Source organism: Antechinus flavipes, chromosome 1 (genome assembly GCF_016432865.1).
Source record: "Antechinus flavipes isolate AdamAnt ecotype Samford, QLD, Australia chromosome 1, AdamAnt_v2, whole genome shotgun sequence".
Lineage (NCBI taxonomy): Eukaryota > Metazoa > Chordata > Mammalia > Dasyuromorphia > Dasyuridae > Antechinus > Antechinus flavipes.
Genome location: NC_067398.1, coordinates 208235697 through 208258756, shown reverse-complemented (window position 1 = coordinate 208258756; position 23060 = coordinate 208235697). Strand labels below are relative to the sequence as shown.

The 23060-nt window shown below is 35.1% G+C and overlaps 1 protein-coding gene across 1 annotated transcript in view; it reads left to right on the top strand.

The window, feature by feature from the left end:
* Positions 1-5540: 5540 nt before the first annotated feature.
* The window catches only part of FOCAD (focadhesin), a 349882-nt gene continuing 332362 nt past the window's right edge, over positions 5541-23060 (top strand). The window contains exons 1-3 of the mRNA XM_051995374.1: positions 5541-5627; positions 16134-16208; positions 18823-18977. Of these exons, the coding sequence (XP_051851334.1) occupies positions 5571-5627; positions 16134-16208; positions 18823-18977 (287 nt within the window). The 5' untranslated portion in view covers positions 5541-5570. The remainder of the gene's footprint in view (positions 5628-16133; positions 16209-18822; positions 18978-23060) is intronic.

The following is a 23060-nucleotide window of genomic DNA, read 5'->3' as shown; positions in this document are numbered from 1 at the left end:
TGAGTGATAGAGGACTATTAGCAGCCTAGAGATGGGGTTCAGTGCAGAAGCACCTTTGATTGGTTCTGATGGAGTGCTGGTGCAACCTGGAATTAATTTGACTAGGCCTTTTCTTTGGTTTTTGTTGTGGAAAATAGTTCTTTGGAATTCTGTGTTTTCTTTTTACTCTTATAGGGTGTTTTCCCATGTTCCATTCACTGCCCTTGTTGGAATTCCATTCCATTGAGGTTGTGCAGAAGGTGTGACAGAGACTGGAATTCACAGAAGACAAGTCACAAAGGCTTCCAAAATTCAGCAGATTGTTAGTACCTAAAATGCAATATGGTAGCATTATAAGATAATATAATTTTTAGTTATTTTAATTGTTAGTAATCTTTTATTGTTAGTACTATACATGCTGTGAAGGCTTATGACATGCTAAAACAAATATTTTGTACTTTTGGAAGCATACCTCAGGGCTGAGTATACCTGGTTAGACTGAATTTGGAAAAGAATTTCCACATGCTGGATAAAAATATCTTTTGGTTTTGTTTTTGGAGGGAAACAGCTAGAAAACACATTATTATATTAGAGATAATATCTTTGCTTTTAAAAAAAAATCAATTTTGCCAAATAGCGATAGCTGTAGCAGTCTCAGCATGATATAGAAGAAAGAATACAGTACTTGGAAATCAGGGGGTGGCTGTCACATGGGGCAAATCATCTATTATTATCTCTGAGCCTTGGTTTCCCTCATGTAAAATGTCAGTACCCACCTAGAGTGATTATTGTGAAAATCCTATGAAATAATGTATTTGAAAGTTTTTTGTAATTGCAATCTGCTAGAGAAATATTATTACTAGTTCAAAGATTTTGTGATATTTGGTCACTGTGGATGTTCTTTTCACTATTGTAGATTGCAGCCTCTGTTCTTTGTCAGTCTTAGCTCTTTGCAAAGCACTTTCCATATGTTCTCTTATTTGATCCTGTAAGATAGTTGCTGGTTATTCCCTTATCACAGATGAGTGAATGGTGGTGGCTCAGAGAGAGTAATTGAATTGCTTGTGATCACATAGCTAATAAATATATGAACTGGGCTTTGAATACTAATCTCCTGAACTCTAGCATTCTATCTACTATGCCTCTGTAATTCAGTGCCTTGGCCCAACAGGGGTAGAACTTCCTCTCTCTTAATAGTTATCTCTGAATAATTCCTTGCACATAGTAGGTATTAGGATAAATTATTTGTTAAATTGAATTCATTTGACCTGAGCTAGTCTTCGCAGTTGACACATGTGCATTCTGTTATTGGACTCACATTTGGACTCACATTTGAAGCTCTCCTGTCTTATTAAATAAGACCTACCATCAATAACAGAGGAGTTGTTTATCCAGTTTGTTAGATGTCCTCCCAGCTTTGGGTGAGCTCCAGATTTGCTGTGTGCCATTTATGCCTGAATCCAAGTCATTGTAAAAAATGTTGTATAGCACTAGGCCAAACAAAATTCCTTGGAACACACTACTAGTGACTTCTTTCCAATTTGACACAGAATTGTTAATTTTAGAGTTTGATCATTCAACCAGTTCGCATTTCATGTGGTTCCATGCTGCTTTTCCCACATATCTCCATCTTTTTTCACAGAAATAATATGGGACGTATGAAACACCATCAAGTATTTTGCTAAAATGTAGCCAGATTATGTCTACAACACTCCCCTGATTTACTAGCTTAAGACCCTGTCAGAAGTAAGTTTCATCTGTCTTGACTTAAGCTTGATGAAGCTATGCTGTTTCTTTTCGACTATTAATTAAGCTTCTTTTTCTAGATGTTCATTTGTTATTTCTTTTATTATTGCATTATTTTTCTAGAGATTGAAATGAAACTTCACTGGTCTAAAATTTGCAGATTCTATTCTTTTTCCTTTGAAGAAGATAAGTGATTTCTGTGTTATGTTTTTGGGTCATGTATTAAAAAATGTTCTTTACAGAGAAAACAGAAAAGTAATGCCAAATTTTTGGTGTTCTTGGATATATAATTTATTAGGAGGGTAGCTGTCATAAGAGCTGCCAACTGAGTATTTAAAAAAAATATTAGCACTCTGAAATAGAAATTTTTTTTTTCTTCTCTAAACTACATCCTCTCCCATCCTGCTGCTGCTTGTAAGCTAATAAGTAAGCCTGATCTGGAATCTAAATTTGAATTCTTAAAAAGTATATCCTTCTTAATTCACCAAAATAAAAAATTGTGTGTTAGAGTAAAATGTAAAATAAAACTGAGATTAAGGATGTTTAAATTACTTAAAAAGACAAAAGTCTTCTAACTAGCTAAGTTTTATTTGTAATTATGTTCTAGTTAATCTAGTCTCTGGAAAATAAAATAACTGTGTATTCCTTTTTTTCTTCATATTTGTTCTTAGAATTTTGTTTTGTTTAAACTCTCCTTCCCCTTCTCCCACTCAATTGAGAAGACGAGAAAAATTGTGTAAAACACTTTCACATTAGCCATTATCAAAAAACAAGAAAGAAAACTATATTTCAGTGTGTGCCCTCAGTTCATCAGTTCTCTTTCTGGGGCTTAATTTTTCATCAAGTCCTTTGGAATTTTCTTTGGTTATTGTATTAATTAGAATAGCTAATCTTTCATTTGAACATTATAATGTTGCTGCCACTGTGTACAATGATTTCTTGGTTCTGTTCACTTTACTTTGTATTGATTTATATAGGTTTTCTCATATTTTTCTGAAATTTCTTATAATAGTACTCTGTCACGATCATGTGCTATGACTTGTTTAGCCATTCCCCAAGTGATGGATATCTTCTCAATTTCCAATTCTTTACCATCATAACAAAAAGTTGCTGTAAATATTTTTGTACTCGTGAATCCTTTTCCTTTTTTCTTTGATGTTTTTGAACTACAGACTCAGAAATAATATTGCTGGGTAGATGGGTATGCACAGTTATATAACCCTTTGGGCCTACTTTTAAATTGTTCTCCAGAATGGTTGGACCAGTTCACAATATCACCAACAATTCATTAGTGTTTCTATTTTCTCATCCTCTCCAGGATTTATCATATCTGATAGGTGAGATGTGCTATCTCAGAGTTGTTTTGATTTTTATTTCTCCAATCAATAGTGATTTAGAGTACTTTCTATGTCTCTACATATCTTTGGTTTCTTCTAAAAACCACTTATTTCATAACTCTTGATCATTTTTTATTTGGGGAATAGTTTTTCTTTTTATAAACGTAACTCACTTCCCTATATATTTGAAAAAAGAGGCCTTTATCAGAGAAACAGCCTATAAAAACTTTTGCCATTACTTCATCGTCTAGATTTTTTTGGTAGTTTCCCTTTTTCTCTCTTTAAATTGCATATTTTAAAGAGAGCCTGGAGCCTGGTTTCTAAATCTGTTATGCAGTCTGCTTTCATTTTATAGTAGAGTTTGTCCCATTTACATTCACATTTGTGATCATTAACTATGGGTGTTATAGTATGTTAGTCTACTGAATAATCTTTCTGTTACCTTTCAGAGGTAAGTTGATATGATCAGGAAATGAGGGGGACAGAGTTCAGCTGATCTCTATCCATCAGCTACTCTCTCAGGGCCTGGGGAACATTTGAGTCCAAATGTAGCTTCTGACACTTATTAATTGTGAGATACTAGGCAAGTCCCTTAGCTTCTATCTAACTCACTTTGCTCAATAATAAAAAGCTGATAATAACAGCATCTCCTTCTTAGGGTTATTGTGAGGATCAGATGAAAGGATTGTGAAGTTCCTAGCCCAGTGCCTGGCAGTAATAGGTGCAATATAAATGTCAGCCCTTATTCCCTCTCTTTGATTAGCACAGTGGCACATAGTAGGGACTTGTTTCCTTCCTTTTTCAAATGTGTATGTGTATATATGTGTGTGTGTGTGAGCTTCCTATCTATACCTAGAAACTTTGAGGGTGGAACACTTGCCTTTTCACACTTTAGTACGAGTTGACACTTATTTAAAGATTGATATTTTGATCATAATAAAGGAAAAGGGACCCACTTGTACAAAAATGTTTGTGGCAGCCCTTTTTGTAGTGTCAAGAAACTGGACACTGAGTAGAAGCTCATCAGTTGGGGAATGGCTGAATAAGTTATGGTGTATGAATGTTATGAAATATTATGTAAGAAATGATCAACAGGATGATTTTAGAGAGACCTGGAGAGACTTACATGACCTGATGCTCAGTGAAATGAGTAAAATTTCTCATTTTTTTTCTTTTTAATCTAATTTTTCTTGTGCAGAATGATTATTGTAGAAATATGTATAGAAGAATTGCACATATTAACATATGTTGGATTACTTGCTATCTAGAGAAGAGGAGAGTAGAGGGAAGAGGAAGGAAAATTTAGAACACAAGGTTTTGCAAGGGCGAATGTTGAAAATTATCTTTGCATGTGTTTGGAAAATAAAAAGCAATTATTAAAAAAAATTGATATGTTGATTTTCTCTTGAAAATCTTTGAGGACCTAGACATAAGAAGTGTCATAAAAGATGTTATTGAAAAAGTGTATGATTAGAAAAAGTGGGCGAGGAATGTAGTTAAGGGAATCAATATATGAAAGGGCTAGTTCAGAAGGAATAAAGTAAGTACTCCAGCAAATTAAATAGATTCTCCTATGGAATAATTTTAGGGGAAAAGATTGAGAAGACTTATAGAATATGATAAGCTATGGAGAAGTTGTGATCCATTGGTTGAAAGAGTAGCATTACTGAAGTGACAGGTGGAAAAATTCATCCTGCCTTTAATAAGTGCCTGCTTATAAGGTGGGTACTGTGCTTGGGATTTGGGATGAAAAAAGAAAAAAAAAGAAAGCCCTTGTTCTCAAGGACTTAACTTCTGTTGAGAATGGGCAGCAATATGTATCCAAAGTAATTTCAGGTAGTTACATTGGGAAATGAGTGGAAGAAATTAGAAAAAAACAATTTAGAGGAGAAAGCATTTGAGATGGTTTTTAGTGGTAAGGAAGGTTAGTTTTCAGGCAAAGGACATATCCTCTGCAATGGCATGTGGCAAGAATTGAGATTTTTTTTGTCTTGGGAAACAGTAGATATAGTAGTTATCAAAGTATGAAAATTTGACTGGAATTTGAGGAATTCTGTTGACTTTCACTTGAAAATGAAAAATCTACTTCATCTACCTTTTGTGGAAGTTTAAAAGCTTTTGTCTTGTTTTATATTTTGCTATTTGGTCTTTTTTTTTCTTTTTCTTTTTTCTTTCTTTCTTTCTTTCTTTTTTTTTTAAATAATGTGTAGTTAGCCCTTTAGGTATCAGTATTTCTGTTTTAGTATTACTAAATATTGGAGAGTTACTGGCATTGATTTCAGCCCTGGAACACTTAAGTGGTTAACAAGAATGGGCATGTTACAAAATGCTGAAGTTATACATTTTGTTTCAAGTGTTTTAAGTGTCTTCTGAATGAATTCCTTTATTAATTTAGGGTTATGGGTTTTTCCTCATAGGCGTACTTAATTTGCCATGAGTTCTTTTTTTAGTACTAATAAGTATTCTCTTATCTTTTGTAGGTTCCTCTATCTTGTATGATAAGCAAAAATGTCAGAAGATATAAAGAAAAGGTTTGAGTTTCCTAATTCTCTTATCCAGTCACAGGTAATTATCTTGTTGGCAACCTGTAAATTTTACTGCTATGTTGATTTAACTTTTGAATTTTTGACTTTTAAATGGTTTTGCTCCTTATAAACACTTCCTTTAAAAAATAATTAAAAAGTCAAAATTAAAATTACGAGATGATTCATTAGAAACACACTACCTAAGAATAATTGTCTTAGACATATTGCTTTCTTTGGACTTTCTTGTTATATCACAGTTCCCTTCTTGGCACACTAGAATCTCGATTAATGTACATTTCTCTCAAATAGGCATTTTAAAAAGTATTTTTGTCCTAAGTAGAAAGTAATTATTTTTTGGTGACTTTTTATTTTTTAAAAAGCAACTTATGTAGTCTATGAAGGACTGAGTTTTGATTTATCTTAATGTCTTAATATTCTTTATTTGTAGTATTATGCAAAAAGAATTACTTTTCAGAATGACCTTTGTGAAATCATGTGAAGTTTTTAAAAAAAAATTTTTTTCTGGTTACACATGTACATTAATTAAAAAAATACACATTTCTTTATGAATTATGTTATGAATCATGAAAAATCAGAACAAAAGGGAAAAACCATGAGAGGAAAAAAAGAAAACAAAACCAAAAAGTGAACATAGCATGTGTTGATTTACATTCAGCATATGTTAAGTGTTTTACTGGTCCTGGGTCAGTACTGTAACATACTTTATTCTCTGTGAACATACATTATTCTCTGTGAGGTCTCTCAGTTCCTTGGCATATCAATACCACTTAATTCTCTCATCAAAGTTCTTTCTGATTCTCTTCAGATGGGGATGTAGGTTATACTTATTTCTCTTCTCTGCTGCCTATATAATAATAATAATGACAACACAGCCTTTTCAGATTTTCTAAAGGTTTTTGTTTTTAGTTGCCATAAGTGAATTTTAAAATATTAAAATGGAATAAGTATAAGAAGTCTTTAAGACTTGTAGGTCTACCTTCTTTTATGGGTAATCTAAATAAGACCTAAGACCTTTTCACTAATCCATCTCTGTTCTTGGTTAAGAGTTAGTCTTCTTGTAAAGGAATCAAAAATATAAGGAGAGAAGAAACTTGGGGGTTCATTTATTATCCCAAACTAAGTAAAATTTAGTCTCATATTGGTTAATTAGTAGAAACTTTTGGACCACCCTGATCTTCCTGATTTTTTTGTTTTGTTTTGCTGTTTGCTTTTTATTATTTTGGGGAGAGTATGATTGTAAAAACTTTTATTTTTATTTATCTTCATTTGTTCTTAGAGTTATAATAAGGACTTTAAAAATGTTATATTGTTGATTTAAAAATAAAAAAAGCAATAGTTATCAGTTCTTAATGATTGCCCCTCCTCCCTGCTTCCACCTCCATTATAATTATGCCTTATAGTAGAGAAGCACAGTAAATTCTAAATATACACATTAACCATAAGTAACACTTTGTCCTCTGCTAAAAGGAAGAAAACCATACTCCTATTAGTCTTCTGAAATCATAATTGGTTAGAGAATTTCTCAAATTCATTTTTTCATTTTTGTTCCATTTCATATTATTATGATTATTATATAAATTGTTTTCCTGATTCTTCTCACTTTTACTGTAACATTCAGACAAGACTTCCTTGGTTTCTATGAATCCCTGATGGTCTAAATCTATCTGTTCATTGTTTGGCTTAGAAGTCTTCTAGCCATTAATTTACATTTTTTTTTGTGTGTGTGAATTTTTATGTTTAGGTCACAAATACATCTAACACAGTGTGAGATTTTGGCTTAAATCTAATTCTTGCCAGTGTGTTTTCTAGTTTCCTCAGAAATTCTTGTTAAAAAGGGAATTACTTTCAGTAGTTTGTGTTTTGGGTTTATTGGATACCATTACATTTATTTGATTCTGGGTTTTAACATTTGATTTGTAACCCAACTGTAAGTGGATTTGTATTGCTAATGCATTTTAGCAAGCATTTATTAAGCACCTCCTATATACTAAGTACTTGGGATGCAAAGACAAAAATAGGGAGGGGGGGAAGGATTGAAAACAAAACAGGTTTTTTTCTGAAGGACCTAAAATTTTATTCAAGAATTTAGGGTTTGTTTTTTGTTTTTGTTTTTATTTTTAATTTTAGTCCCACCTCTGACTTTGGGTTATATTCTACTTCCTTTCTGTAGCTTGTTTTCGTATTCTTGGATTTTTCCTTTGGTCCTTGACTTCTTGGATGGGAGGAAAATTGCTTCCATATGAGGTCCCTAGAGATTGTTCCCGGGGGTTTCAGTTACTACCTCATGTTTGCTTCCTTTTGCTTCTTTTCTGGAAAGATTAATAGTCCTAGGGATCAGAAGTCTTAAATCTCCTGTGACTCATTTTTTGATCTAAACTAGTTGTTGTTCAGTCTCATCCAGCCCTTCTGACCCCATTTGGGGTTTTCTTGGCAAAGATACACTGGAGTAGTTTCCTACTTCCTGCTTCAGCTTATACTACGAATGAGGAAACTGAGGTAATCAAGATTGAGTGACTTATGCAGGGTCATAGAAATAGTAAGTGTCTGAAGCTAGATTTGAACTCAGGAAGAGGAGCCTTTCTAACTCCAGGCCTGGCACTTTGTCCACTGTGCCATCTGGCTGTTCCTGTCTAAAATTGGTGATGTCATGTTTTTTTCCCCCTTTTGGTCTGATTTTTCTTGCACAACATAACAAATGTGGAAATATGTTTGAGGGATTGTGCACATTTGACCTGTATTGGATTGTTTCCTGTCTTGATTGGGAAGGTACATAAAAGAGGGAAGGAGAAGAATTTGGAACACAAGGTCTTAAAGAGATGAATTTTTAAAACTATTTTTATATGTATTTCGAAAATAAAATACTATTGAAAATTAAAAAAAAAAAAAAGAAAAAAAAATAGTGATGTTGACCTCAAATAGAAATGGGCACCAGTCTGGACATATGACTCCTTGTAGGCCATATAGCAACATATAAAACCACATGTTAACATCTATATTTCATTGTATTTTTATTTATTTTGTTAAATATTTTTCAGTTCTATTTTAATCTGGATTGGTGACCATTAGGGAGTCTCCTAGGGCACATGTGGTTTGTGGGCCATATGTTTGAAACTCCTTTTTATTGCACATTGCACATTTATTTATTTATTTTTAAATAGTAACCTTTTATTTTCAAAATACGTGCAAAAGTAGTTTTCAACATTCACCCTTGCAAAACCTTGTGTTCTAAATTTCCCCCCCTCTCCTAGATAGCAAGTAATTCAGTGTAGATTAAACATGTGCAATTTAGTGTTTCTATTGGGCTTATACCCCAAAGAGATACTAAAAAAGGGAAGGGGACCTGTATGTGCCAAAATGTTTGTAGCAGCCCTGTTTGTAGTGGCTAGAAACTGGAAAATGAATGGATGCCCATCAATTGGAGAATGGCTGGGTAAATTGTGGTATATGAATGTTATGGAATATTATTGCTCTGTAAGGAATGACCAGCAGGATGAATACAGAGAGGCTTGGAGAGACCTACATGGACTGATGCTAAGTGAGATGAGCAGAACCAGGAGATCATTATACACTTCGACAACGATATTGTATGAGGATGTATTCTGATGGAAGTGGATTTCTCTGACAAAGAGACTTAACTGAGTTTCATTGGAGAAATGATGGACAGAAACAGCTACACCCAAAGAAGGAATACTGGGAAATGAATGTGAACTATTTGCATTTTTGATTTTCTTCCCGAGTTATTTTTACCTTCTGAATCCAATTCTCCCTGTGCAACAAGAGAACTGTTCGGTTCTGCAAATATGTATTGTATCTAGGATATACTGCAACATATTTAACATATATAGGACTGCTTGCCATCCTGGGGGGGGGGAGGAGGGAGGGAGGGGAAAAAACGAAACATAAGTGATTGCAAGGGATAATGTCGTGTAAAAATTATCCTGGCATGGATTCTGTCAATACAAAGTTATTATTAAATAAAATAAAATTAAAAAAAAAAAAACAACAAAAAAAAAACATGTGCAATTCTTCTAAACATTTCCACATTTATCACTCTGCACAAGAAAAATTAGATCAAAAAGGGGAAAATATGAGAAAGAAAAAAACAAGCAAGCAAACAACAAAAAAAAGGTGAAAATACTATGTTGTGATTCACATTCAGTCCCTATAGACCTTTTTTTCTGGATGCAGATGGCTCTTCCCATCACATGGCTTGAATCACCTCATTGTTGAAAAGAGTCACGTACATCAGATTTAATCATCACATAATTATTGCTGTTGCCATGTACAATGATCTGTAGTGCTACTCACTTTACCCAGCATCAATTCATGCAAGTCTCTCTAAAGCCATCATTTCTTACAGAACAGTAATATTCTATAACATTAATATACCACAAAGTATTCATCCATTCTCCAACTGATGGGCATCCACTCAGTTTCCAGTTTCTTGCTACTACAAACAGGGTTGCCACAAACATTTTTGTGCATGTGGGTCCTAATAATTTCCAATAATTAATAATAACATTATTAATTTGTTGCACTTATTTGGTGCTTACTCTGAATCAAATACTCTACCAAGTGATTTACCATTATGATTTCATGTGATCCTCAGTGCTATTATTATCTCTGTTTTACAGATGAGCAAAGTGATGCAGATGAAGTGACTTGGCCAGGGTTATACAGCAATAAAGCATTTGAGTTTGAATTTGAACTTAGGTTTTCCTGACCCCAAAATGGGTTTTTTTCCCACTGTACCATCAAACCTAGCCTTTGGATCTTTGGACTTCATACTGAATATCAATGACATTGGAATTTTCATTATATTAATTCTTTTGCCTGAGTAGAATTTCTTAATTTTCTTTTTTAAAATCTACCTCATCTCTTTAATTCTCCATTAAATTCTCATTTCCTATCTGAGGTATGAGATGGTTTCTGTTTTGGGATAAAAGGCGTGCTTAGTTTCATGGCTAAGATTCATAATTTTCACTTTCTTGGTTCTCTCCAAAACTTTGCTTATATGTACTGCATAATTTTTCTCTCTTTCCTTCCCTTGAGTTCAGTCACTGTAAATTACAATAAAAAAATCTATTATTCATGCCCTAACAGTTTACAGTTTGAGAGGAAATTGTCCTTGTATGCCGAGATCATGAAAAAATCCTGAATCCATAATTGACACATTGAATTAAGATAATTATATTACATCTAACTGAAAGGAAAATAGGATCACAGTTTTAAAAGATTTATTAGAATAGTTCTCCGTAACCCTTAGGCTTCATGTTCTATATACTATGATTCGAGTGGAGAGCTAACAGGAAGGAAGGTCATCCTGTTTCATTAATGGGGTCACATCAGAATAGTAATTACCACAATTTTTTGTTTGTGTAAATCCACACCTTTTATATATATATATATATATATGAACTTATCTGGGGTTATATAATCTACTACTGTACTAATTATGGACATTATAGAACAAGAAATAGAAATTTTAAAAGCACAAGATAAAGATAAAATAACATTTTATCCTTGAGTTTGTGATTAGAGTTTATTAAATAGGAGAATGAAGTAATTAGGCCTGTGCTTTAAGAAGGACATTTCTTAAATGGAGGATGCACTGCAAAAGGGAAACACTTAAGGTAGAGGGATTAAATAGAAAGCTATTATAATAGTCCAGTTAGGTTGTGTTAAGTAGAGACAAGAGACATCAAAGATATGTGGAGGTGGGAGGTGAAATGAATGAAAAGAACAAAGGCCAAACTTTTAGTCTTTGCCCCAAAGTCCAGAGCTTTCCTTTAGAGAGGTGTCTACCAAAATCACAATCTCATTTAGGATATTGGATATGTTTTGAGTCATAGAAATGGGTGGGTAGATCCTTTCTATGATTGATAGTTGAACAGTTGATGTTTTATATCGAAGTCTTGATGCAAATTATATGTCATTCCTAATTTCTGAGGTAAAGGAATTCTATGAAGAATTTGAGAAGATCCTCTAAACTAAATCAAGATAAATACTCTGACATTTGGTGATTTCACTTTAGAATTTGGAAAAGAAAGGGAAATTTATGAAACCATGAATGAGGACAAATGAATGGAGGGAACAAAGGCTTGTAGGTGACCCAGAAGCCTCGTGTCTTTTATATCATGAGCATATTTTGGGGGAAAATGTTGATATTGATCTTGATACCCTGTAGCATCATACCCCCTGCTCCTGCCAGTTGATTATATTTGAACTGTCTGTAAAAGACTTATTATTGATTTGGATTTATCCCTGAATCAGCTGTCTGTGTAGTGAGACAACTAACTCATCAGAAGTAAAATCAGAATTAGTAAAAGTCAATAAGGAATTTTAAGAAAATGAGAGCAAGGGGCAGCTAGGTGGTGCAGTGATAGAGCACCAGCTCTGAAGTAGTAATTGATTGGCAAAAATGGGAAGTGGACAAAGAAACTAAAAAAGTTTCAAAGCTTTAAATAACTATCTTTTATATAAGGTTTTGAGGTTTGCAAAGCATTTTACATATTTCAATTAATCCTAAAGAATTTTGCTATTATTATCTTCATTTTGCAAATGAGGAAACCGATTAAAGGTTAAATGACTTTCCCAGAGTCACAGACCTAGTAAAAGTGTGAGGTAGGATTTAAATTCAGATCTTCCCCATACCAAGTCCAGCATTCCACCCAGTGTATTTTCCTATAAACTTGCCCATATTTGTTTGGCAGCATACACATGATTTTGTTGCCAGTGGAGTAAAACTAGTCAGAGGCTTCACAGGGTGAGAATATAAGTTTGTAAAATTTTGGTAGGAAGACTAAATGATGATTGTCTGTCAAAAAGCAGACAAGCAGTGAAAGGCAAAAAATAGTATGAAAGATGGGCTGGCAGAAAATTCGACTAAGTAGAGACATTCTAAAAACATTTAAGGACAAAAATGGATGGAGGATAAAAAACAAACTTAAAATGGAAAATGTGTTAAAAATGACAACAAACTTTTTTCCCCCACTAAGGACAGTGTTACTATTATGACATCACAGATCCAGATGTGCTTATTGGGAGATAAGAATGATACTAAAGAGAAAGACTGGGAAAAGCAGCTGCCATTGACCATGTAAATAGAGCAAGATCTATGCTGGATGCCTCACAGTTGTGAGGATATTGAGAGATTGATATGAGATAACTGAAAAAAGGAGATGGTAAATGCATAGATAAAAATTCTGAGATCTTCCTAATATTGAAAAAAAGTGAGGCAGAGAACAGGAATAACTACTGACCTGTATTTCTCTTAATCTACCAGCTGTACAAAATCTTAATGAGTCCGCTATATAAATGGAGGGCATTGCTAGTAAGGTACAAATAGGCTTTCATGAATAATATTTAAAAATGGATTACATCTTTATCATGTCATGAAGAATCGATGTAGAGCCTGTAAGAACCACTGTGCTTATTGTTTGCTGGTTATGAAAAAAAGGTATTTTATTTGGCAGAATGAAATGGTACATTATATACTTTTCAACAAAGCATCTCCTATCTGTAAATTAAAATCATCAAAGATCCCTTGATCTTTAATTTAACCAAGAGAAAGATGATCAATGATCTTCTGATCATAAAAATTAGGCAAGGAATAAAACATGGTGATGTATGCTTACCAAAGAAATATGATCAATGATTGTAATGATCAATGATCATAAAAATCAGGTAAGAAATAAAACATGGGGATGTATATTTTCCAAAAGTGTTTGTCATTCTGATGGAAGAGATGTAGTATAAAGTAGTATTGAGAAGGAATTCCCAGAGAATGAAGTTCTCTAGATCCTCCTATTTGCAGATGACTGCACTGATTGTATTTAGTCATTTTAGGTTACAAACCTCCTAGGTCTGAAGTCACTTAAAGGAATTTGGCCTGAGCATCTGCACAGGAAAGTCCTAGTTGACAAAGAATGTCTATTGCCCAGTTTAACATGTATTCAGATAGACAGCCTATAGAGCTTGTTCATCAGTTTGTAAAACTGGGACAGACAGGACAGATGAATAATAATTTGAGCTGAGGATTTCACAGGAGAGGAGCAGGCTAGATTACCCTTGGAACATTGCAAGCTCCTTTAGCAACACCATGTTTATCATGAAAGCAAAGGCTTAACTTTTAAATAATATCCTACCACTGTTGCTGTATGGCAGCAAGAGATGGAATGTAACTGTCTCTGAAGAGTTAAAAATTAATATCCTAAAAACAATGGAAAGAAGCCTAGTAAATGTGAGCAGGTGACAACATATGACCAGTGAAGAATTTTGAAGAAAGCAATTGTGCACTAGGAAGAGATGAGCTGATGGGATGGTGAGGGCAAGGGACTGCTGATACAGAGCCAAAGTACTTTGCTGGTATCTGCAGGGAGAATTGAAGAGTGCCTCTAGTGCAGGGGTCTTCAAACTTTTAAAATAGGGGGCCAGTTCACTGTCCCTCAGACTTTTGGAGGGCCGGACTATAGTAAAAACAAAAACTTTGTTTTGTGGGCCTTTAAATAAAGAAAATTCATAGCCCTGCGTGAGAGGGATAAACATTCTCAGCTCTGGCATCTGACCCGCGGGCCGTAGTTTGAGGACCCCTGTTCTAGTGTTTGGAATGGAACCCTTGGAATGCTTGTTTTATTCCATAAATTAAAAATAAAATACTTGTGTGAAAAAAAAATACCTGTACAAGAATTGTAAAGGATGAGCAGTCATAAATGGAGTAATTTGCATGTTTGGAAGAAACTTTCAAATTGATGAGATCATAGACCCATCTGAAGATCTGAGTTCTTTATTTTTCAGTCTTGTGATTTTCCCTGATCCTCTATCCAGTCCAGTCTAATAAACATTCCTGACCTCCCTCAATTAAAGAAACATTTAGTGACAAGTACTATGTGTGAATCTAGGTTATACAGGACCTAAAAGACAGGAATGAGAACAGTACCAGCCTTCAATCATCTATTTTCTAGTAGTCCTCCAGACAAACTAATATTTTTTATTGTGAAAATCTGGTAATCATACTCCTTTTCAAAAACTTTCAGTTGTTCCCCATTACTTATGGAGTAAAAAAAGAAACAGACTGTAGAACTCTGGCCTTCTAGGCCTTCTGTGTCTTGGCTTCCATCCTTATTTCATACTCCTCCCCTTCCTGTAGTTTACCTTACCACCAGTAGCCTCTTTGCCCTGGATATGTCTCCATGTGGTCTCTTTAGGAAGTTCTTGGTCTAGAATTCTGTTTTTGAGGTACCTAGGCTCCTTACCCCTGATTCCTTTCCTCACTTTCTGTGCTTTTCCTCTTTGCTGATACAGTTGAGATGATGCAGCTGTTTTGTCCTATCTTTGGATTCATAAATCTCTGATCCAGACCAATATTCATTGGCCTAATGAAGGCCCAGGCCATTATTATTTCACTCTTCATGTTCTTTCTTATTCCCTTCTTATTCTTTTCTTGCCATATACTCTGCTTTCCAGTTCTCCTCTTCCCTCATTAAAATGTAAGATCCTTTAGGATAGATGATGTCCTTTTTGATTGTATTTTTGTCTTTTCTGCTTAGCATGGTGCCTGGAATATATTAAGTGTGTCACAAGTCTCTCCCTCCCTTCCTCCTTCCTTCCTTTTTTCCCTTCCTTCCTCCCTCCCTCTTCCTTTCTTTCTTCTCTCCTTCCCTCCCTTTTTTTCTTCCCCCCTCCTTTCCTTCTCTTCCCTCTCTCCTTCTTTCTTTTCTTTCCCTCCTTCTTTTGCTTTCTCTTTCTCTCCCTCCTTCCTTCTCTCCTTCCCTCTCTTCCCTTAAATAATTCTTTTGCACATTTTTCATAGTATTTTATCTCAACCTCTTCATTACACTTAACCTAATCCTGCCTTGTATCATAATTTTCATAAACGCCTTTAGCTATACTGCCTTCCTAGCCCCTGGTAGATTCTGTGTTGTAAAAGATATCTGATTTTTCATCTTTGTCTTGATTATTATGGTAATTTGCAGATGGTAGACACTGTTATTTGTCATTAATTGATTCAAATATATGTTGGCTTAAGATACCAAGAACTTTCTGGACATTTTTATCAAAGACTGAATAAAATGAAAGGGTTTAAAACTATATTTATATCGCGACAACATTTGTTAATAAAATGGATTCTCTTCTTTCTGAAATACATGTTTAATGGTTCTGTGATAATAGATAAATTTTACAATGTACTTTCTAACCCTAATAATAATAATAACAACCTAGCACTTAAAACAGTTTTAAAGTGCTTTACATAGGTGATATGATTCAAGCCTCACAACAATCCTATGAGGTGAGTATCATGGGTAGTAGTAGTTTAGCCATTTTATAGAAGAAACCAAAGTTCAGAAAAAATTAAATGACTTATTTACGTATACATAAAACTTGTTCTCATCATGTCAGGTGTCATTTGAAGCCTAATTCTATGTCTAGTATTCCACTGTACTTTTATGTACTACACTTATTTTAGATAAGAAAGACACTTGGAAAGAACTTCTTTGTTAATTAGATTTATTTACTTGTTTTCTAGGCTGTAGGTCACCTTATTGCTGCAGTACTGAAGGAAAATACTTCATCTGAAAAGATCAGCCAATCGACAAATCAGGTTTGTGTTGAACTTGTTTTTTATTTTACTCCTTTTATTGGTCTCCTCTATGTAGTTCTATTGTATCCCTTGCTGTTTGGGTGATGGTAAATGTGACTAAATAAAGAATGACTCATTGCTCAGTTTTTCACCTTTTGTAGTGAGAAGGTAGGCCCATGTATATTTCTGACCATGCTTAAACATTGATAAAACAATGATGATAATAATAGGAAATCCATTTGGAGGTTGGCTTCAGAAAGTACAATCCAATAATTGTTTATTAAATACTTGTTATATGCAGGACACTGTGCTGGGTGCAGGGGATACACAGATAAAACAAAACAAAATGAAGAGCTTTTATTTGATTTGGAGAGAGGAGGTGATATTGGTGATGAATGGAATATGTAAATAGATAATTATACACAGGATTGTTTCAAGTGGGAAGGGAGATCAGGAGAGGCTTCCCCATAAGAGATGGTTCATGAGCATTGAAGGAAGATGCTAGGGATTTTAAGGAATGTAGAGGTGCCTGAGGTGAGGAAAAGGAAATTGCATTTCAGGGGTGGGAGACAGTGTCCGAAAAAGATTCTCAGAAATATTGAATGACTTTCCTGTAAATATATGGTCAATGGTGAACTTGGACTCTCCTCAGGTGTTCTTTTCCATGCTGTGATAACATTCTCCTCGTTCAGAGCTGGTATAAACCTGATTGGCATTGTTTGTGACTGATTAGCTTGCTCTCTGGGAGAGAGTTGCATTTTGTGGACCTAGATTATATAATCCCATCCTGTCTGTCTGAATTTGTATCATCAATTTCAGGAGATTTCATTCAACAGACATATATATCACTTCTTTGAGACTAGCCCCTTAACATAACAATAATTTAAGCCTTGATTTCTAGTGTTTGTCTATTTCTGAGGTGTAAATGGTCACATTCAAAATTTAATAGTGGGCTCTTCAAAGCCATTATGAATTGGCTCCAGCATACCTCTGAATAAAGTAGTTCTCAAAGTGTCTTATACAGACACCCCTCTTCCAGGGATTATCAAGGTCAGAACTATTGTCATAATAATATGAAGAAATTTGTCTATTTAAATATTTCCTCCTTTCCCAGTTATTTATCTGTGTGAGGCTGGTTTTTCTTCATATATTTCAATTAGAACAGCATATTCCAATAGGTTGAATTCAAAAGCAAATATTGACATTCTGTCTTCTTTTAAGCTAGATATGAAGAAAATTTGCTAAAATATGTGAAGCATTGTTTCTCATCACTATGTCTATATATATGCATATATATATATATATATGAATGTATGTTTTTAAAGCATTGTTTATGTTAACATGTAAGTTGATTGTTATATTTATTTTTTCTTTTTTAAAAATTTTCACTTTTTAAAAAGCTTTTTAGTTTTCAAAACATATGTGTGGACAATTCTTCAACATTAGCCCTTGCAAAACTTTGTGTTCCAGTTTTCCCCCCACTCCATCCCCTAGAGGGCAAGTAGTCTAATATATGTTAAACATGGTAGAAATATGTTAAAATCCTTATTGTTATATTTAAATGAAGGAATACATTTTAAATTTTTGTCAAATTTAATTTTATATGTGGTCACTATTAATGGCCATAACTCATGTAAATAAAAGTTTTATGGGGAAGTTGTTAATAATTTTAAAGAGTGTGATGTGATCCTGAGACCAAAAGTTTGACTACCATTCAAGTAATGAATAGAGAGAGGGCTAGCTTCTAAACCAGAAAAACCTGGATACAAATCCTATCCGTGATATATTTTGGTTTTGTCACTTTGACAAGTCATTTGACCTCTCACTGTTCTGGGTTTATCTTTGACTGTATAGGTTTTAGGGAAGCTGCCAACTTGCATTAGTAGAAAGTTTATTTATTCAGGAGATCCCTCTACCAGTGAAATCATAGGTATTTGATCCTTTTTCTTTTTCTTTTTCTTAACCCCATTTTATATAAATCTATTGTGCTTGGTTTTCTGGAGATCTGAAAAAGAATAGGACTTGGTTTCCATTCTCATGGAGCTTATATTTTAAAAGGGAATATAAATTGTGTTCCCAGAAAGTTCTCCTACATCGTATAATTTATAAGTACTTTGAGAAATGTACAAAGTATCCTGAATCAGAGTGAAGGAAATTCTGGCTCTGTTCAACAGAAAGAGTATTTGAGACAGCTGGAATGGGATCATTGAAGGAATGGAGGAAATGGCATTCTAGATAGTAGGAGTAAAAGCAATTGAACAAAAGTGGGGAGCCACAGGGTGTATTGGGCATTCATAGAGAGATAACATGGAGTAAAAAAGAATAGGAAGAGATAATAATGGCTTTAGTTGTTGTGGTCAAAATTAATTCAGGTAAGAGATTCCTGCTTTATGAATATGAATCTGCTTATTTTTGGGAAAATGTTTTGCTGTTGACGGAGCAATATTATTGATTTTGTTCTTTGTTAACATTTATTAAACTCCTACTGTATGTTAGACACCGTGCTGAGTACTGGAACAAAAGACAGTTCCTGCCCTCATTAGGGATAAGTAGTAGGGAGGATGGTACAATGCACGCACATGAATGCATATGGGCTGTTCATCAGACATCATTTGGAATGTTCTTTGGATTTCAGACTCCTGCTTTGAATCTCTTGTGGGAGAAGTGTTGCAGTGACAATGTTGTGGTCCGAACTGCCTGCTGTGAGGGTCTGGTGGCCCTTGTTGTACAGAATCATGCTGAGTTCACTTATGTTCTTAATGGGATACTCAACCTTATTCCTTCAACCAGGTATTTTTTCTCTGTAATTGATTCCTTAAGCTTCATATTTCAGTTATAAAAAAAAGACAGTGGTCCATATTAAATCTGGCCAAATCGAATGTTTCTTTTTCTCACCCCTTTTTTTTCCTTTTGCTAATAGATGTGTAGATTTGATATCTTTTACAGTAGAGCTTCATTAATTTGCTACTCAGTTTTGGAATTTGTGATCATTGGAGAGGAGCTTGGGCTAAATTTTCTAATTGTGAGACCTATAAGAAAATAATTTTTTCTGAACAAAAGTGAATATGAAATTACAAGAGGAATCAATATCCAAGAAAGCATTTATATATGCATTTGCCAGACATTTTATATCTAGCTACATACTTGAAAGTAGTCTTATTTACAAATTTGAAAATATAGTATTGCTTTGTGTGTTTAAAAAGTCATGTTAATTATAAATGATTCTTTGTTGCATCATCAAAGTCATGCTTTGTTTAGCCATTCTTTGCCCACTTTTGGTACTTTTGAAAGTGTTAGAAAGCAGTAATGATAATAATAATGATAAGTTTGTAGACTTAAAGTTTGCATGGGATGTTATATGTCTTGTTTGAACCTCCCAATAAACCTGTAATTTAGAATAAGTTATGTATAATTCTCATTTTACAAATGAGGAATCTGAGTCTGATAGAAGTTGTGACTTACTTAGGAGTATAATCATTCTAAGTCAAGTATGGTTATACCTGTATGGTATATGGTTATACTAAGTCAGGACTTAAACCTAGTTATCCTAAGCCCAAGACTAGCACACTTCCAAGGATATATCATTTCTTTGAAAGTTTACTATAATTCCAAGTGCCTTTTCTGATTGTTCCAATTAAACATAGTTTTGTGGCATGTGTGTTTGTTCATGTGACATGTATACCATCTCCCAAGTTATAGAGAGATTGTAAGATGTATTAATGGAAGGAATACCCATACCAGTGAAATATGTGGTTTTAAAATAAAATACAAATATTCATACTAGAGCTTTAAGGTTTCCAAAACTTTTAATAAAACCTCACAACAACCCTGAGAGGTGGGTGCTATTATGGTCCTCATTTTAGAATTGAATAAACTGAGTCAAACAGGTTACTGAGGTAGTAAGGCACTGAAGCCGGATTTGAACTTTACTTTTCCTGACTCTAGATCCAGTTCTCTCATAGCCTGAGAGTCATAGAATCTCAGGAGTTAAAAGGAACTTTAGGGTAATATATGCTTCATGCCTTTGGTTAATCAGAAATGAATTTCTGACAGTTTCCCAAAAAGACCCTCAAGGAAAGGAAAATTGCTGATCAGTTGGTCTAGATGTAAGGCCCTGTGGTAAGTATGGGGTATAAAATTAAAAACCCTTATCCTGTAGCAGCTTATGCTCCAAGGATGGGAGACAACATATACGAATTAGTAGATCTGGAAGGTTTGCTACATGAATGAATTACGGTTTGGGAGACAGTATTCTAGCAGCTGAATGGAACATGGAAGCTTCCTGATGAAGGTGATGTTTGACAGAGCCTTGGAGGAAACCAGTGTTTCAGAGAGATGGTGGAGAGGAGGGAGGGGCACATTTCAGATGTTTGGGACCCTGGTTGCAGAAGTGAGGAGATGAGAGCTCGAGTGTTGTGGGTAGAAAATTATGCTGTTCTCTGACTCTAATATGAAACTCGAGGAGTCAATAAAGAAGATTGAAAATCTAGGAAGGGGCTAGGTTATGGAAAGACTAACGTATCCAACTGAGAGGTATAAAGCTTTGGCCATTTGATTTTAGATCTGTTTTTTGAGGCAATGTGGAATAAGAGACCTGCATATGACATCACAACTTTGTTTTCGGAAAACTGCTTTGACTGCTAAATGAAGGATAAGTTGTCCTAGAGAGAGGTATAAGTTGGGGAGACCCAAAAGGAGGCTACTTCAGCAGTCCAGATGAGAGCTTTGAGGGCCTGCAAGGAAGGTCATGACTGTGGGAGAGCAGAGCGCTTCAGGAGCTGAGCAGAACAAACAGTTGGCCTGCTCACTTGATCTGATTTAAAGATGAGAATGAAAGAAGAATGTCCTCAGAGTGGCCGAGTGCTTACACAATTCTGACCTGTGGAGATGCCCTGTTGGGTGTTGGGGAGGACAGAGAATAGATTTGGGAAGAATGAGACGAAGATGGACGAAGGAACTTAGGAGTTCTTGAACCACGGACGTGTGGAGTGACAGTGATGGCAGATCCAAGGGGTGACTCTCTTTGGTATATCTAAGGGGGAATGAGCGTTACAGGCCAGGGAAGGTGATCCCGTTGAGGAGAAGGAAGGGAACAGTTACATGTAGTCCCTCAGCATAAGGTCAGGAGTTTGGGTGTCTAGGGATAATAATGATGAGCCACTGACCTTATTGAGAAAGAAAGACGGGGTCTTGGGTGGGGTCAGCAAAAACACCACAGTCTGAATTGGGTGGTGAATTTGACCCCTGAACAAGAGGCAATTGCCAAATGATTGATGGGAGAATGTGAAAGTGCTGGGTCAGGGGATATGGGAGAAGGTACGGCCTGTACAGGTGAAGCAGGCCTGGAGTGCTGTGTTCCTTCAGAGGAGACGCATCTCGTTTAATGCCAGTTGGTCAGATTCTGAAGGAAGAATTTTGAAATAATTGCTTAATTACACAGAGTGTGTTCCAGAGGCCATAGTGAAGAGGGCGTGCAAATCTGAAGGGGAACCTTGTGAGTATGGTAGTATTGAGGTGGGTGGGGATGAGGGAGCATGGTAGTAGGCGTTGGAATAGTCTGAATTGTAGCCATGGGGAGGAGAGTTGATGGGATGAGAGATTGGGAAATGATATTCCCTTTGCAAGCCCTTCCAAGAATAACCACTTAAAGTTTAGAGCAGGGGTCCTCAAACTATGCCCCGTCGGCCAGATGCGGCAGCTGAGGACGTTTATCCCCCTCACCCAGGGCTATGAAGTTTCTTTATTTAAAGGCCCACAAAACAGAGCTTTTGTTTTTACTATAATCCGGCCCTCCAACAGTCTGAGAGACAGTGAACTGGCCCCTTATTTAAAAAGTTTGAGGAACCCGCAGAGAACCTCGTGCTTTAGCTAAGAAGGATAGAGACTGACCTTGTGATATCACTGGTATTACCCCCAGGTGAGGACATTACCTTTACTCTTGCAAGTCAGCACCAACAATTCAAGCTGTCGTCTTGCCTGGAGCTAAATGGCTTGCTGAGAGAGTATAGGATCCAGTCTGTATAGTTCAGAGCAGAGATTGTACTTTACACCATATCCAAGTCCCTCAGATTCCTTCTTAAGCCTATGAAACAATAACATATTTATATAGTGCTTTTAAGTTTTATACGATACTCTCTTGAAAGTAAACTTGTAAAATAAAAAAGTCCTCATTTTACAGGTGAAAAAAATGGACTTATCTGATATATCCAGCTGTTTAAAATGTTAGCTATGAATTGAACCCAAGTCTTTTGTTGTGACATCAGGTTCACTGGGCTGTTTTACAATGTACTAATATGAAATTTGTAATGAATTAGTTTGTCTGTTTCTTAGAAGCCCCCAGAATTGGGCTTTGAATCACTATGATTTTTCATTGCTTTTCAGAAATTTGACCAAGTTAAGAGGATAGGATTGGAAATAAGCATTTATTTAATGACTATTTTGTGTCAGGCACTGTGCTAACCATCAACTTTTTTTTGTTTTGTTTTGTTTAAAATATTATCTCATTTGATCCCTTATAACAACCCTTGCAAGGTAGGTGCAGATATTATCCTCATTTTATACTTGAGGAAAAACAAGGTAAACTAAAGTTAAGTGACTTGTCCAGGGTTACTGAACTAGTGAATGTCTGAGTCTGCATTTGAACTCAGAGCTTTCTGCCTTCAGGCCTAGTCCTGTATCCATTGCACCACCTAGCTGCCCATAAGATTAAATCTCTATTTTGGAAGTAAGCTTGTAGGAGTTTAATGATTAATAGAAGCAGAAAAGACTTCTAGAACTTTTAACCTTTTTTTTTTTCTTTTAATAAGAGTCTAAAGATAGTCACCTTTCATGTACAGATTGTCTGCCCCAGAAAGGTTGGCTAATATTTTTGAA